At 29.6% G+C, this 18,570-nt stretch overlaps 2 protein-coding genes across 6 annotated transcripts in view; both read right to left on the bottom strand.

The window, feature by feature from the left end:
• The window catches only part of LOC107455838 (octopamine receptor beta-2R), a 114,272-nt gene that overhangs the window by 40,003 nt on the left and 55,699 nt on the right, over positions 1 to 18,570 (bottom strand). For 3 of the 5 annotated variants that reach the window (XM_071187845.1, XM_021147613.3, XM_021147612.3), the window contains exon 2: positions 78 to 128. The gene's annotated coding sequence lies outside the window, so the exon portion shown is untranslated. The remainder of the gene's footprint in view (positions 1 to 77; positions 129 to 18,570) is intronic. The other 2 variants (XM_071187844.1, XM_021147614.3) reach the window with 1 other exon arrangement.
• LOC139427091 (uncharacterized) lies at positions 3,666 to 4,462 on the bottom strand. The gene is made up of 2 exons (XM_071187731.1): positions 4,201 to 4,462; positions 3,666 to 4,090 (listed from the first exon to the last, which is right to left on the bottom strand). The coding sequence occupies exons 1-2, from the start codon at positions 4,460 to 4,462 to the stop codon at positions 3,666 to 3,668; spliced, it is 687 nt and encodes a 228-aa protein (XP_071043832.1).

An 18,570-nucleotide genomic window follows, 5' to 3' on the forward strand; every position in this document is an offset into this window, starting at 1 on the left:
GTTATTTCATTAAATTTTTTCTGAAACATCTTACTTCAAAGTCTCTCTTTTTAATTCATTTTAAAATAAAAACTTACCACCATTGTTATCGTACCTTTACTTCGTATGACGCTTTCCAACATTTGAACCTGTAAAAATGGAAACAATGAAATTAATACATAATAGAAAAAAGAAACAACTATTTAAATATTCTTTCTTTTTAACAACAAATGAATCGCATCCAATTTTACTCAAAACGAAACTGTTTGTTTTTGTCAAACATGTTTTAATGTGTCAGTATTTGAAATTGTAACTAATGTGAAAAATTAAGAGAGTTCTCAGATCTCATCGATTTGCCTTCCTGCGATTTTCTTAAATCAAATTTTGTAGGAAAGTAGGTTGATAGAATGCAAACAAATAAATAAATAAAGCCATTCAACAGTTGTAATAAATAATTAAAATTGTGAGTAATATTCGTCGTATTCTAAAAATTATGAAATAGTGGTAAAAAAATAGAACAAAAAAAATTAATAAGGGTGTGATTTGTTGTCGCCTCTTGTAGACATACCAACCTTCAACGTGATTTCACACTTGAATCCAGGCAGTTCAGAAGTTCCCGTAGATTTAAATTCAGCAATACTGTTTTCAATTTCTGGTTGGAAGTCGAAGGGGTGCCCCAGTTGTGTCCCAGGCACACTCTATAAAATTAAGATCTGGTGCTCGAACTGACCGATTGTTTCTACTTTACAGAAAATGGTCAACCAGATAAGTTCTATGTGGTTATGTAGTGCTGTCCATTGAAAATAAATTGAGCCCAACTGAACCCAGATTTCCTCGCTCTACCACTTTTGAATACATCGATGAATGTGCATCTCTTCTAAAACAACTCCGCTAAGATCAATTTTTTGAATATTGAAGGGTAAATAACGGGGATGTATATACACTCCCTGGACAAATTATAATATCTTATTTATCAGATGATACTATACAGCTTTATCGGTTTTATGTGACTGTTCGCACTTGTTTACGTTAGTGTATCAATTGGTTAAATATATAGACGATCTAGAATATAAATTTGACGATAGGATAAATTCGACGATATATTATATAAATATAGAATATTTATTACATCATGTATTATATTAGTATATTATAATAATTAGATCAAATTATTAGATTCATTGCAGTTTTTTTCATAATTAAATGATACTATACAGCTTTATCGGTTTTANGGTGGCTGAATTCCGCTTGGCCACCGGTCATGACTGTCTGCGGAAACATCTGTCTAGATTTGGTACCGTTCCTTCCGCGGTATGCACTCTTTGCAGTTCCGGTGAGGACATGGACTCCACGCACCTTCTCCGCTGCTCTGCAATTTGCAGGAATTCTATCACTGAACGCTATTGGGAAGCTAGAGACATGTTGTGATTAATAGACTCTGTTGCAGCATCTTTTGTTTCTGTTCTTATTTTTATAGATGTTTATGTATGATGTTACTGTCTACAATCTGCCATTGGAAATTGAGAAAAAAATATCGTTAATACGTAACCTAGATGAGATTTGACCAAGTTCAACGCAGGCAGCAAAAGAAATACATCACGTTTTTCGGAGATCAACATGGATTGGTATTCACAAAAATGAAAACTGTTTTTTTTCTTTCTGATAATGCTCCTGAGGCTCGTAAGAAATTCTCGAACAACTATCTTTTTTCTAGCTATTGTACGATGTCGTTTCAGCCATGAAAAACGCGTGTGGCTCAAAGTCTCATAGATTTTGCGATAAATTACAAAATGTGCTTAAAAAAACGCACTTATTTCTGATTAACGTTTAAGTTTTATATGTGTTTTCACATGGTTATATGGAAACAGATATTTGGCTTTGTTTTTTATTTTATAGCAGCTGAACAAATTTAAAATTTATGACTATCAATGTACTACCTATAAATTTTGAACCTCTAGATCAAGCATCTGGACTAACTAGCCCTCATGGACTATTTTTGAGGAAACTAACTCACATTTCGGAAACATGGAAACTGAAAACTTCCCACGTCTAGATATTTTACGCCAGCGCTTTGATGGATGCGAGCTGGGAGCAGAATTCGTATTTATCAAAAATTACTCAGATTTGAACCTGGGTCACCTCATTTGGGAGGCGAGTGCACTATCCCCTGACCCACAGCTGCTCTCATGATACGTTTGAAATTTTTGTTTTAGAGTTTAATGTTTGATCATTATGACATGACATATTTATGTGATATACACTGTGTTTTCACCGTCTTTAATTTACCTTTTTAAACCTCTTAGGAAAAAATTAGAGTAAAAAAATATTTTTAAGGGTTACAAACTAATACTTAATTTCTCCGGAAATTCAATCAATTTTGATGTGTTTAACCCTATTTTTCTCAAGAGTTATTCAATAGATTTAGATTAAGTTTTTGTTTTCTCTTTGCATAAATAATTAATTTGAAACTCCTATTGTCCGAGCTAGTTCGACTTCGTTTTTTTTACAAGGAATATATATATATGTATATGTATATGTATATGTATATATATATATATATATATATATATACATATACATATACATATACATATATATATATTCCTTGTAAAAAAAACGAAGTCGAACTAGCTCGGACAATAGGAGTTTCAAATTAATTATTTATGCAAAGAGAAAACAAAAACTTAATCTAAATCTATTGAATAACTCTTGAGAAAAATAGGGTTAAACACATCAAAATTGATTGAATTTCCGGAGAAATTAAGTATTAGTTTGTAACCCTTAAAAATATTTTTTTACTCTAATTTTTTCCTAAGAGGTTTAAAAAGGTAAATTAAAGACGGTGAAAACACAGTGTATATCACATAAATATGTCATGTCATAATGATCAAACATTAAACTCTAAAACAAAAATTTCAAACGTATCATGAGAGCAGCTGTGGGTCAGGGGATAGTGCACTCGCCTCCCAAATGAGGTGACCCAGGTTCAAATCTGAGTAATTTTTGATAAATACGAATTCTGCTCCCAGCTCGCATCCATCAAAGCGCTGGCGTAAAATATCTAGACGTGGGAAGTTTTCAGTTTCCATGTTTCCGAAATGTGAGTTAGTTTCCTCAAAAATAGTCCATGAGGGCTAGTTAGTCCAGATGCTTGATCTAGAGGTTCAAAATTTATAGGTAGTACATTGATAGTCATAAATTTTAAATTTGTTCAGCTGCTATAAAATAAAAAACAAAGCCAAATATCTGTTTCCATATAACCATGTGAAAACACATATAAAACTTAAACGTTAATCAGAAATAAGTGCGTTTTTTTAAGCACATTTTGTAATTTATCGCAAAATCTATGAGACTTTGAGCCACACGCGTTTTTCATGGCTGAAACGACATCGTACAATAGCTAGAAAAAAGATAGTTGTTCGAGAATTTCTTACGAGCCTCAGGAGCATTATCAGAAAGAAAAAAAACAGTTTTCATTTTTGTGAATACCAATCCATGTTGATCTCCGAAAAACGTGATGTATTTCTTTTGCTGCCTGCGTTGAACTTGGTCAAATCTCATCTAGGTTACGTATTAACGATATTTTTTTCTCAATTTCCAATGGCAGATTGTAGACAGTAACATCATACATAAACATCTATAAAAATAAGAACAGAAACAAAAGATGCTGCAACAGAGTCTATTAATCACAACATGTCTCTAGCTTCCCAATAGCGTTCAGTGATAGAATTCCTGCAAATTGCAGAGCAGCGGAGAAGGTGCGTGGAGTCCATGTCCTCACCGGAACTGCAAAGAGTGCATACCGCGGAAGGAACGGTACCAAATCTAGACAGATGTTTCCGCAGACAGTCATGACCGGTGGCCAAGCGGAATTCAGCCACCGCTGTTCGTCTTGAGCCATTTCGAAAATTTAGGATGGTAGGCCTCCAATACTTAGTAGAAGTACGGTCGATAAGTTCTTCATGATCACAGGTCTTAAAGATCCTCTTAATAAGCTGTTTGATGGAACAGAAGGACATAATTTGCGCTGCAGTCTGAATAATTAAGGCCCCCTTTTTTGCTAAGTAGTCTGCATTTTCATTACCCATAGCCCCGCAATGGGCAGGAACCACTGGAGAACAATGGTTTTCTTAAGGGATGTTCAAGTTGGAGGCAGCAATCCAAAATGTCTCGTGTTAAGGGATTATTTAAGAATGCAATGGCAAGCAAAGCTTGAGTCACATAGGACAACAGCTTTTTCAAAAAGATCGATATAACACTGTAACTGAACTATAGCTATTCGGATTTTATCAATCTGTCCATCAAAAGCAGATCCCTGTCTCACAGGGGCATAAAAGGAAAAAGCCTCGGAGAAAACTCCGGCACCAGCATTAGGACTGTCGTGTAGGAGTGATCCGTTGGTGTAGATCCGAAGCCACTCTGGCTCAGGGTAGTAAGAGCTCAATGCTTCATAACTCAAGACTTTCAAAATAGCAGGATCCATATTGCGTTTATTTACACTTTGACGTAAATCCAAATTAATTTGGAAATGTTTAAAAAAAAAAAGGTATATTTATTCGGAGAAAATGCGTTTTTACATTCGATTTCGTAACCTAATGCATAGTTATAATTAGAGTCAATTATTCAGAATATTTAAAGTTGTTGCATAAAACATTTAAACTACATGATGAAAGCCGAGCACTATATTTAACGTTATTTTGCGAATCACTGAACACAAAGAAAAAAAAAAGATCTACCCTGAATAACTTCTGATGAAATGATCGGATTTTCGAGTATGGTTCCAGGGGTGATCTCAAATGAGCTAATTAGTGAAAGAAAGCGATATTTTAAGTTTGGAAATCAGACACAAAAACGTACTTTAGCAAACATACTTTTTTTCAATTGTTTTGTATTTTTGACCCTCAAAAAATAGGGGGTAGTTGCAATCTGGAAAATATAGTCTCAATAGTTTCACCAGGAGAGTGGTCCAATGTTTTGACCCCTTAATGTAAATTTTTTTTTTTGCGTATTTCACCATATCTCAAGAATTTTTAAAGCGAATTGAAAAAATTTGCCCCTCAATTATAAAATTCTTTTATTCAAAGATAATTCTTGATAAAAAATAGTTTTTTATCAAGATTTATTACTTTATTTAGTGATAACGAATAAAATTTGAGCTTTAGGGTACTAAAATTTTTTCCTCATTTTAAAAAATAAAATCTTATGTGGCAAAAGAATAGTACCTGTACCATCAAATTTTATATATATGACTTCATTAAAATTCCATTTCTCAAGTACTGTTCGACAGATTTTGTTAAAATTTTGTATTTTTCCATACAAAATCACATACTTTGAAACGATGTAAAGATCTGTCTAGGCTAAAATTCTAAATTTTCTTCGATTATTATTTAATAAAATAATATATAATTATTAAAAACTATTTTTCGCATCGAATTATCTTTTGACAAAAAATAATTTCTTAAAATATTTTTAAATTTTTAAAAAATTCTCCAGGTATGGTAAAATACGCAAATTGTAAAATTAACATTTAAGAGTCCGAATTTCGGATTACTCTCTTGACCAAACAATAAGGACCATATCTCTCAGATTGCGGCTACTCCCTATGCATGCCAAAAATCCGTCCAAAAAAGGTGTATTTTGGGAAAAAGTACATTTTGTGGCTGATTTCGCAATTTAAAATATCCGTCCTCACTAATCAATTAACATATTTGAGGTTAAATTCAGTCTTAATACGTGAAATTTGATAGTTAGATCAAAAGTTATTCAGGGTAATTTGTTATTTATTTTGTTCAGTGTAACATGCCTACTAGAAGGCACAATTTAAACATGACAACTAAAGATTTCTTCAAATTAAAGGTAAGCCTAATAAATTTGAGATATGACCTTGCAATAAAAATTGAACAAAATTGTAAAATGTAGCGATTGCCGAGTTCAATACATTCCATAGATTAAAGCAAAATGTTCAATGACAAAGTTAAAAATGTTAAGGTTAAATGCCTAAATGTTGGCAAATTCTGTTTATTACGCATACATAAGTACACCTGTAACAACAATTTTAAAACTATTTTCATAAGAAAGATTTATTTTATTCTTAATTGCAAATTCCTAGTATTTAGGACTAATTAAAGAACTATATTCGCGACTTTCTACCTTGTGATATGTAAATAAAGACTAGGATATATTTAATAAAATCTTATACAAGAAAAAAAAATTTCAAATGTTCTGAGCATAACACAGATTTAAACATTAAGATCTGACAACATATACAGGGTGTCCCATAAATGCGCGACATACTTCTAGGGGAGGTTATGACCGGAAATGTTATCGTATGCCGCTAAGAGCGCTTTCCTATTATGAACTATTACATCGTGTGCCTTTGAACATCAGGTACTTTTTATATCTAAATTATTTTAATTTTTTGTGTTGAATTATTGTCAAAAACTGCTTTCAAATTGTATTAATTGTTTTATCGTAATTTAATGATGTGGTAGATAACTGGAAAAGCTCGCCTAATTATTAAATTACTATAAAACAGTATTTCTGAGCCTATTTTAATGGAACTCTTAACAATAACTGATAACAATAATAACATAAAATTGACATGGAATTAAAATATTTTAGAAATATAAAAGTTCAAAGGTACACGAACAACATGTCCATAATAGGACATTTCCGGTCATGGTTTCCTAGGTAATTCTGAAGCCTTAGAATGTGCCCTACTTCCTCTAGAAGTTTGTCGCAATATTAAAGGGACACCCTGAAATATTAAATTTGCAGTCATATTTTGAGAGAATATTTATATCTCTGTCTAGTTAAAGAAATTGGCATAAATAAAATAAAGGGCCAATTCTGGGTATTCATGAAATTAATTGATCCAATGTAACACAAAGAGTTTTTCTAAATATATTGTCTAGACGTTTGCAAATAAAAATAAGAACATAAAGTTTGAAAAAAAAACGGTTACTTGATAACATCTTGAACAAATGGTAGTAGTAGATAAGTTATAATACTATGTGAATAAGTTTTAGAAAAAAAACAATAGAACTTTTTGATGCATTTTATAAAAAAGTAACCACACAATTATTTTAACACATGATAGATTAAAGTAAGATCCATTTACTTATCCATGAATAAATTTTTAAGTAATTAAACATTTTTATAAAATATTTCTGTAACAAAATGCCATTTTCTTACACGTGAAATATAGGAATGCCTAAGCATTTATTGAATATGATCATAAAAGTTATAATCTAGTTGTAATAAATGTGCGTCAAATCTAATGATAAGAAGCTTTCGACACCGAAAAAAAACTCGGTAAATCATTAACCAGTATTTGGTGCAATGTTTCCCAAAGTTTAGTTAAGTGAAGGATTTCAATTACACCATAAATTGTGAGGTAGGATCGAGAAATACTCGGTGTCCACGAGAATCAACGGTGCAACTGACTGCACCGAAATTTGGTTAAAGACACAAAACTTTGACGGTGACTGTAAGCTGAACGATATTTGTTTACGACACCATGTTTTCTTTATAACTCGGTCTCTCTGCATCGGGACGACTAATGCATGTTTCAAGTATCAACTTATTTAGGTAGGTAAATATTTCATTTAAATGAAATTTTTATTTGCATTCAGTTCATAACTATTGAAGTTCATTTCTTTTATGTTGCTTTTTTGAATTTTGTTGGTGGTATAAAATGGTTAGAGTTATGTCATAAAATATAATAATAGCTTTGTTACGGTAATAATTTTGCTAATAGCTTTAAGATATTTTTTTCAGGTAAATAATTTTGCTACGGTAATATTGGCCTGCATTTGAGAGCTTTGAAAGTACCTAATAATGGTGTAACCTTTCTTTGCTTTTATAAAAGAAAGAAAAAGAAGGAAAGAAAATAAGTGTTTTATTCCTTCAAAACACCTACTTTTGGTGCAACCTTCTACTAATAATTGGAGCTAGTGAATACACCAAAATATGGTAAAATTGACCTCCATTTTACGTAGCCAGCAAATGAATACCGATTTTGGTGCAACGAGGCTCGGAATTTTTATCAGTGTTGCGATAAAAGTCCTACTCTAGTGAAATTCTAGGGATGAAATAAAAATCATTTCTGACTACTTAGTAAATATTTAGTAAACAATTGAACCCATGTGACACCAGAAATTTTTTTTAATGATTTCTGGGTGTTCATAAATAAGAAGAGAAAGTTTTAATTAAGAGTTGATAACAAATATCAGTACTAGATACTAATATTTCATTTCGTGAAAGATTTTTAGAATAAATAAGCTAGTGTTTTGATGCATGGTCAAATGTAATAATCGAATAAGCGCTGTTATTTTAAGAGATTAAGTAACTTCAAACTTATTCATCCATACTTTAAATATTTTTTTTAAATATTTTAAAGTATTTACGTATATTTTCATGAAATATTTTTGATACAAGATGCAGTAAATAGGCTTGTATAATGATTACAACGCCAGTAGCTTTTCCAAAAAATGTATTGTTAAAGATAGTCTTATATCCTAAAATTTGGAGAAGCGCCTAAAAATTAAAATAAAAAAATATTACAATTTTCTTACATTCAGGTTTCAAATTTAAAAAACTTTGAAGCTACAAGAGGTGTAAATTAAACTTAAAACTTGGCAAATAGAAATTTAGTTGAATCTTCAATTTCAGTCAAATTTTGTCTGCCATTTAGAAATTATTTTAAAATCCCCAATGATTCAAGGGTGTTTCTATACAAAATCTCATGTTATCTTTAACTTTATTTCATTATTAGTAGAGTTGAATAAAATAAACGAAATTCATTTTGCAATATTTTTGTTTGTGATTAAGAATGTTACAACTAGATCGTTCGTGGATTCATTCCGTGTATTTCTTATGAAACTTTGGTCCAAAATATACTTGAAATCCAAGACTTCTGTTTGGACACCTTTTTGAGTATTTTAATATTTAATGCTTATAAAAAATGTGATAAAAGGAGATTATTTATTTTATATACTTTACTCTCAAACGTTATTGAAATACCTGGTTACTTAACACAGTTGAACATTTCTAGTTAAATATCCGTAAACTTCACTGTCATTTAGAAAGAAGAAAATAGTTTCTTGTCTTGGGAAGAACTTACATATTTGATTTTAGTATTTTAAATACATTTTCACTTCATTCTCTTTTGGTAAAAAAAAATTCAGAAATTCCGTGGATAAAGTTACCCATATAACCGAGTAATTTTGTTCAGAAAATTATTTCTATTCAAAACTACTTCTAAAGTCCATTTCGACAAAATACCTTTGACAAAGAAGAAAAAAATATACTTGAGAATAGTTGAAAAATTTTTATTTATTATTTTTATTAATTATATTAATGCTTTAAATTTAATTAAACTCAAAACTTGGCACATAGAAATATAGTTGGATCTCCAATTTCAATCAAATTTTGTCATTTTAAAACTACAGTTTTAATATTGTGATTTATCTTTAAATTTATGCGTAATTTTACCATTCATAAGAGTTTTCTATAATTTTTAAATTCTTACAGGTCGTAAAAGCACTTTAAAAAAATTAATACCACAGCATAATTAAAGGGTAAGATTTGCTATGTTTTGAGTGTTATGCCTTATATGGCTATATTTGTGTAACGTTTGTTATATTTTGGTTTTGGCATCCCAGAGAGCTTGCTGAGTCTTGAAAAAAAGCGTTATAAAGAAACCACTACAAGTATCATAATAATACATGGGGCGCTTTTTCAAACTTAGGCGTAAAAATCAGTTGAAAATAGTATTCTGGAAGTCTCATGACGAATTTTAACCCCAGTGCCTTAGCTTTACACAGCCAATCATCCATTAACCCTACATATTGGTGCATTATATAATCTGATACTTTAATCAATTTCATTTCAAACCGAAAATAGAGAAATTCGCTGGCCGTACAGCATTTAATGTATAAAGAAGTTTGTCAAAATACAAGTACAATCAAAATTAGAAAAAAAAGCAATTGAATTACCAAATAAAGAGCAAGAAGACTGCCACAAAAATACAACAGAATGTTTAGAAATTATGCAGGGTTCCCACGACCTGGAAAAATAAAGTATGGTAGCTAATATTTTTCAAGACTACCGAAAAATACTTAAATTTATTTCTCATTTATGAACTACGAAATTATTCCTGAGTTATTTTTTGCACCCATATATATTTCCTTTAAATAAAATATTTATTGATAGCTCAAGACATCTTGATCTATCTCACTTTTGCTACCACTTTAAAAAAAATTTCCTGACCGTGGGAACCCTGTTATGCAAGTCAATGAAAACGTTATATAAATTAAACGTTCACTTTAGCTAATATATCCACCTGAAATTTAACGTTTAGTGTATTGGACAACATTTCTTACAATTTTCTTATCTAAAAAATATTTCAAGCTATTTTTCTGTTAATACAGTGTGCAAAATAAAAAAACGGACCATTTTGAATAATTTTTGAGAAGGTGGTTTCAAATATACGAATGAATTAGTGCAGACGATATTTTAAGTTACGAAATCAGACGCAAAAACGCACTTCCTCTGAATAAACATGCGTATTTGTCAACGAATTCGGATTTCTGACTCCCAAAATGTAGACAGTAGCCACAGTCTGGAAAATGATTCTCGTGTCTGATTTCGTAATTCAAAATATCGTCTGCACTAATTATTTTGAATATTTGAAGTTACCCTCTCAAACCATTAAGATTGCCCCAGAAAGTGAAGACTCAACCATTAGATCAAAAGTTATTGAGGTCGACCCGTTTTTTATTTTGCGCACTTTACTCCATTGCAAAACGATTGTTTGTGTAAAAACTAATTTGGATTTACCCTCTTTGGTTTCAGTTTTTAATAACAATGAAAAATTGTAAGAATGATTAGAAATTCGATTCAAAATTCCAGCTGGGTAGTTTTATAGCAAACATCTCATTATTTAATTCTAGTAGGTTTAGTTTCATGCTCAAACTATGAAGAAAAACACTATAAAAATATCTTACAATATGCACAAATTTTAATTTATCATTTTTTATGCAATAACAAAAAATGATTAAGTTAAACGAATGAAAATTTCTTGCTTTATTATCACATTAATGAGTTCTTTTATTTGAGTAAAAATCGTATTTTACGCCATTATTTAAAGTATATTAAGTACTTCAATAGACAGGCATTAAATAATAACCTCACTGGTAATGTTTTCGCAATACGTTTTATAAAACTGCCGTTTTTAGAAGTTAGTTTGGGTTTAACGAATTTTTGCAAATGACTGAGTAAGAAATAAAATCTCTTTACGTTGAAAAAGTTTTGTTTCGCGTGTTTTAAATTATTGCCCAGCAATTTAATTATAATATGAAAAACCATAGAGAATAAGACATAAATATGAATTCTGAATGCAAACTAAAGCTTTGCGTCCAACGTTTAGTTGTTCAAACAGCATCGAATTCTTTGATATCATGTAAGCGTCGTGACTTACACTACAATGAACATTGAGAAGGTTTAAAAAAGCTCCCGAGTTCTAATGAGAACGAAAATGTAAATTACACTTTCATCTGAAATGTTATAAAGACTGGAATTTTCTTGAAAAAAATATGTTATCAGTTAACAGTCTTCATTAAAACATTCAATTAAAACCGAAATTTAGCATTTAACTTTGCCGTAGTGATTTTAATCAAAATGCATTTGAAGTAGCGAAAAAGTGTGGAATATTGATTATTTATATCTCTAGAGCTGCAGATTTGTTGCGGGAAAAACGAACTTTATTTTAATGAATATTCGCGAGAAATCTGGAAAATTTCGCTTAAGTGTAATTAAAGAAAAAAAAAACATTGATGTGATATAAATAATAAAAAAAAAACATCCAGAAAAACATTTATGCAATATTACTATTTTTATTCAAATGAACAGAATTATGTCACCAAAATATAGCACATTGTTAAATTATTCCCATGAATGCTTTATATTTATTTCGTCAATATTGTTTCGTATTGGTTTGCCAACATTTCCAGCCTCAAAGGATTTAGAAATTTCTTTGTGCCTGGATTATCCCCGTATTTCAGTAGTTTCAGAGGAAGGCCAACTAAACTTCTTGTTGTGTTCTTATCGTACTACAGGAAGTATCTTTATTAATTTATCATCCAGGGATACTGGCCCAAAGGACAAAGGTGCTCCCAAAGGGTTTTTAATTTGACCCATCAATCATCGAAAATATTAATAAAAATATAAAAGAAAAGAGCAGAAATTTTTTCCAGCCAGTAACAGAAAGTTACTGATCTAGTTTAGAGCTTTTCTCAAAGCATAAGAATGTTGCCATTTCGTTATAAAAGTTCTACTCATTCAATGGGTTCAGACTTTGCAGAAAAATGTAATTATTTATGAGTTTGCAAAAATGTACTAAAAAAGAAAAAAAATTGCAAGTCAATAAAATTAATAAGAAAAATTATAATTTCGAAATTATAGCAACTGCCATCGCATTATTTGATATTGTATTAGTAAAAATTTTTTTTTTACTGAATACTAGTTAATTCTGAATAACAAGTTAACTTTTAGGATAAATGCAAAATTAAGTTATCTTTCGTGTTGTAAATTAATCGTAATTTGTTTCGAAAGTATATTTGTTTAAATTTATTTACATGAATTGTTTTTATTATCTACACTGGAACAAAGAATAATTACACATTTATAACTCATTCTTACTACTTTCAAACAGAACCTAAATATTACCCGCATTTATATAATTGCAGCACTAGGTTGGGCCCCGATCTTGTAATTTTATTTGGCTTACTATCTGAAAATTGTGCATCTCTGATCTAATGAATGAAAAGACAGGATTTGGATTAACAATTTTCTTCACATTTTGCTATTTATCTATTTTTCTAAATCATTTATCAGCTATAGATTATCTTTTTTAAAACTACAAAAAAGTCCTAATTGTTGATAAAATGTAAGTGAAAAATTTTAAAAAAAGGCAATTTTTGCGCATAATAAAGTATTTCGAAAAATTCACGGAATTATAGAAGAAAAAAAAGTTAAAGAATTACGAAAATCATTGCGTTAAACATGCCGCCCTATTTATAAGTCATACTCGCTTAAAATGACTCACTTAAAATATAATTTTTATTATATTTTAAGTAAAAATTTCGTGTCAGGCAGTTTAATGGCTTTATGCACTTTTGAAATCATGTCACATTCTCTATAAGATATTGGGAATAATTTTAGGATTTCTATAAAAATCTCAGATTCTTTTATATAGAGAAGATTTTTTATAGAAAACTTTAAATTATAAGAACCAAAAGAATGGTAAAATAGCCATTAAATTATCAACTATTTAACGACTAATTTTGGGTTATAGAATATGATTCGGATGTTTGAATGAAATTTTATATTTCTGAAATTCCTGCAATTTCTGAAATTTTATATTTATATTATATTTACATATAATGTGAGACACAGTCTTAAAGATTTTATATGCAACTCATTTTTACGGTTTGGTGTTTTTTTTCTCTTCAAAACAGCGTTTCGCACAGACATTTACTGAGACGCATTTTTTTTTTTTTTACTCTGGAGTGCAGAATTAAATGGCAGCCATTTGCAAATTAATTTAAAATCCCTAATCATTTAAGGGTGTTTATTAACAAAGTCTCATATATTATCTTTAACTTTATTTCCTTAATAGTTGAATAAAATAAATGAAATTCATTTTGCAATATTTTTGTTTTTGATTAAGAATGTTACAACTAGATCGTTCATGGGTTCATTCAGTGTATTTCTTATGAAGACTTGGTCTTGATATTTATTTATTTACACTATCTCTAACCTTCATTATTTTCCAACGTCTTTATTATCCCTTACCTTCATTATTTATCCTATATACTTTACTCTCATACGTTATTGAAGCAGCAGTAAAATTTTTAGTAAAATATCCGTAAACTTCACGGTCATTTGAAAGAAGAAAATAGTTTCTAGTCTTGGGAAGAACTTACATATTTGATTTTAGTTTTTAAAATACATTTTCAGTTCATTCTCTTTTGGTAAAAAAAGAAATCAGAAACCCTGTGGGAAAAATTACCCATACAACCGAGTAATTTTGTCCATTTCGATTCAAAACTGTTTCTAAAGTACATTTCGACAAAATACCTTTGTAAAGGGAAAAAAAGCAGAAATATACTTGAGAATAAATTAAAAAAATTTATTAATTATATTGATGCTAGGCTTTCTTTAAATTGTTATATTCTCCTTACAAAGTTTTAGTGGATTTTTTCCTTATAAGCAAAATGATAAAAAAGGAACATATAATACATATATATGTTCTCTTTTTTTTATACATTATATATGGACGTCATATGATTACGCAGGTAGGCAAAATCTTGAGAAATATTCTCCTGGAAAGAGTTTGCCGTTTCCTTGGAGTTTGAAAACAATGCTGTCAGCTGGATTCTTCCACTTTTTCAGGAAATGTGTACTCTGTTCAAATTCAACTTATCTTTGGTTATCAGAAAAATTTCGTCGTTCCCCGATTATCCCGAGTTAACTCGGGTATGTATAGATTGCAGATATTTATTAAACAAGAAAACTCGGGGGAATTTGTCAGTAACTTTTGTTTTATCACGTTTTTACTCAGACGGAAGTAAAAAAATAATAATCTGCTGTTATTGGAAGTTTTGCAATTTTGTTTGAGAGTTTTGCTGTTGAATTATGAGACTGCACAGGTGTTTTGCGTGTTTGTAAATAAGATGGTTGCTGAGTTTACAAAGAAAAAAAATGGCGTATCCCTTCACTGGCGTTTGGAAAGTATAACTTTGTGTTGTCCCTTGTTTTAAAAACTATCAAACAAAGACTAATATTTAACTTTTTTTCAATTTGCCCGAGATAAAACGGGATAATAAACTGATGTTAAATTAAATGTTTTTTACTCATAAAAAAAATTACAATTTCATCTTAAAACTTGTGTGCTATGTTTTGTTTTAGTTCCTTGTATTTATTAATGAAATTAAAAAAATATGTTGACTTTTTCATTTTTTTTATTCAAAGAAACTGGCAAAGGAAGAGGTTAAAAGTATTGGTTGAAAGTTAATATCCCGAAAAATTTTGCGACTTCAAAATCTCCGGCTTGCAAATATTTCTTCATCCGAACTGGCTGAACAGTTAAACTTGGGATTTGATTTTAGAAGTTCTTCACGAAGTGCGGAATTAATATCATGCAATGAAGTGTATACACGTCGAACTTAGGGCAAATTGTCTTGGTCCTATTCTGATTTTTTTCGAAACGCTTACGACCAATAGTTTTAAATAGCAATAGGATAGTGGACTGTTTTTTTTACTGAAGTGAAAGTAAATAGAGATGAATAGTTTATTATTAAAAATAGTAAGAGCTTCTTTTACTTCTAATAAAAAAAGCTATAAGTAAAATGGCTTTGCAGCATGTTTTTTTTTTCTTTTCCGTCTTGGTTTTAATCCGGCTTCAGATGTTTAAAAAGCGAGGAAAAAAGAGCTTTTGTATCATATGCTTCGCATTCTTGTATTCAAGGAAATCTAGGATTCGGCCTTATGGAACAAAGGACTAGTATTTGCTTTGCTTGCTGTTTACTCGCATATTTACTCAAATCGACTCTCACCGTCTAAATCATAGTTTACGTATGTGATTAGTTTCGGACCACGACCCCCTCCCCTTAATTGCAGGAAAAATACTTAGTTCTTCAATTGGTAATAAAAAGGAATCATATTGCCAAATAATATTCTTATTGTATTTTAACGAAATTTCAAGTTTTGGCAATCAATGGTAATTTTTTTTATTTTACACGACGAGTATACACGTTATATGCACCGTAATAGAGATTTGGTTCGACGCGTATATACTTCAGGCAAGCTTTACTAGTTAAGAAACGAATAAAAAAATCAGTATCTTCTCAATCACTCTAGACTATTTTGTTTTCCAATCGTAATAAAACTCTCCGCGAGAGTTAGTGAGAGGTGGGCAAAGTTATTCCCATTTTCCCATGGTAACAATGTACAACAACAAAAAAATAACATGAGTATTAAGGTATGCAAATAACACGATCATATATTTTCAATAGTCATTACTTGAAGCACAAATATAAATAATATGAAGATTTTATGGACTTCGAGGATCAAAGTTGCTATGGTATTTAAACTGTTTGTTTAACAGTAAAAATTTTTTTAAAAAAAAAACTCTATAAATTAATTATTTTCACATTAATAAACTATCACAAAATAGAAATAGTTTTGCCTCATTTTAAAAAATGACAGTTTGCAGCTCCGACTATTTACAGATCACTCAAAGGCCAATAAGTAAATGCTCTTCGCTATCCAAATTTGTTTTCTTTTTTCTTTTTTTTTTTTAGAATGGGCTACGTTACCCCGGTGAGCAAAGAAACCCCAGTTGGCTGACGAAAAGTTTACAATTATGAAGATTTAAAGGTATGGAAAGAATTCTGGTCTAGACATTTATAATAAAAAATGTAATTTACATTACTTTTAATTATTTTAGCGCTATTTAAAAAAGTAAATCTCCGACTTGAACAATTTTCAGAAAGAATAATTATTAATCATTTAACAGTAATCTTAAAAAAAGATAAAATTGTATGTACATAATTCACTTGAACGAAACCAGAATTGTAGTTTATATCCTGTCTTTGAAAGAAAATACATTTTATTTGATTTCTTAGTTATGCTCATACTATTTCTAAATTACTCTCTGAATAATTTTCAAAAAAAGACTATTCATCACTTAAAAAAAGATAAAATTGTAGAAGCATAGAAATGCACTTTGTGAATAAAGAGAATTAACATTTATATTCAATCTTTGAAATGGGAAATGGAAAGCATATTCGAATAATACTGAAAATACAGCAGAAAACGCTAAAAATTAGATTTAAAATTTGATGTTGATCTATATTTTGAATTTGAAGAATATACTTTTTTTTCAAATTTCTTTAATTCAATTTCAGTATATAATTTCCTATTAGAAAGAGGAAGCAAAATAAGGAAAAAAAAACAGACTGTAAACGGAAAAATAAATTTGAAAAAATGTACAAAAATTCAGAACAATATGCATTTGAAATGAGATTTTATAAATAAGTGGTTTAAAATTGAAACACTTCAATGAGCAGAAGGAAAATGAAAATTAAAACCAGCATCATCGCAATGAAATTAAAAATATATTCTAGGACCCTGCAATAAATCAAATTTGGAGGATTTCATAGGAATAATTGAATATATATATATTCAATTATTACCTTTTGAATCAGTATCATTTTTTCAATTCATGCTTTAATCTGATTGTTGAGATTTTTTTATTTCTTTTTAAAATTAATACTGCAAAATTTAAAAAAAAATCATTATACTCCTTAGCGACAAATGTATGACTTACTATTACTATTAATTGTAACTCATACATTTGTCGGTTGATATATTACGGACTTATTGGATATACTTTAATTATGACAATGCTTTTGAGCATTAAAAGCCTTCAATTTATTTTTATATGTAATTGAATTTTTCTGTGTACTGTAATTTTTATTGTGTATTTCTCGATGAATTATTAAAATTTTATGTAATTTTGACCTAAATAAACGCTCTATGTGCATGCTATGGAATGCAAAAACTGAACAGCGTAGAGAAAGGGAAAATGGTATCGAAAATTTGTTTTCACTCATTTAAAGTTCAAAAAAAATCTAGAAAACATCTTTCGTTTAAAATAACTATTTTTCAGTAAAGTTTTAAAATTGTAAGAAAATGTGAATAAATTAATGATTGTTTTTCAAAATTAAGTTTGTTTCTTATCTTTACTACTTTCCAAATCTTTTCAAATGTAAAGATAAAAAAAGTATGATAATAAATGTAGAATGACAAAATAGGAAACGAGACACTCGAATAACTCTGTATTTTATGATTGGATTTTCATATACTAAGAAGTAATATTAATATTTTTATAGACTAAACATTCTAAATATTTTGTGCACATATTTTAAGTAAAAAAGTCAGACACTAAAAAGCACATTCTTTGGATAAATATGCATTTTTTTGAATTTTTGATTTTTAAATTGCCAGAAATATCTGGAAAATTAGATCCAAACAATTTAGTCGGGAGAGAGATGAAAATTTCTGCAATTTTATCTTAAGGCTGTTTTTGGAAGGCTCCGTCATAATATGAAATGATGCTTTTTTATGAATAATAGGCTATTTTTCTAACCTATCTATAGTCAACTCTTATTTTGAAAATGGCGTGAAATGTCAAAAATCACAGTTTTGTGAAAATGAAAAGCGTTCCAATGCAGCATTACCTGGGCTCATAAAAATTTGCAAAAACTAACAATAAGGTAGTGATTTTGATTATTTTCTTCTGGGTGGAAAAATGTCGCCAAATTAGCTATTTTTAAAAATGACTTTTAAAATACTTAAGTTTTTTGTCTGCTCTAAGTCCCAGATAATTCTTCACGTGATTAATAGTTTAAAATCCTCGCATTGCTTCAAGTGTAAGGAACTTAAACTATAGTTTTTTATTTTTCTTGGCGACTGAGTTTCGAAAAACAGTGTTAATTATGCTTTCTGCTCATATTACCACGT

Source organism: Parasteatoda tepidariorum, chromosome X1, assembly GCF_043381705.1.
Source record: "Parasteatoda tepidariorum isolate YZ-2023 chromosome X1, CAS_Ptep_4.0, whole genome shotgun sequence".
Taxonomy (NCBI): Eukaryota; Metazoa; Arthropoda; class Arachnida; order Araneae; family Theridiidae; genus Parasteatoda; species Parasteatoda tepidariorum.

Coding starts and splice junctions, on each gene's coding strand:
- LOC139427091 (XM_071187731.1), bottom strand. CDS start 4,462: ATGGATCCTGCTATTTTGAAAGTCTTGAGTTATGAAGCATTGAGCTCT. Junction 4,091..4,200: donor TGAAAAAGCTGTTGTCCTAT/GTGACTCAAGCT, acceptor ATTGTTCTCCAG/TGGTTCCTGCCCATTGCGGG.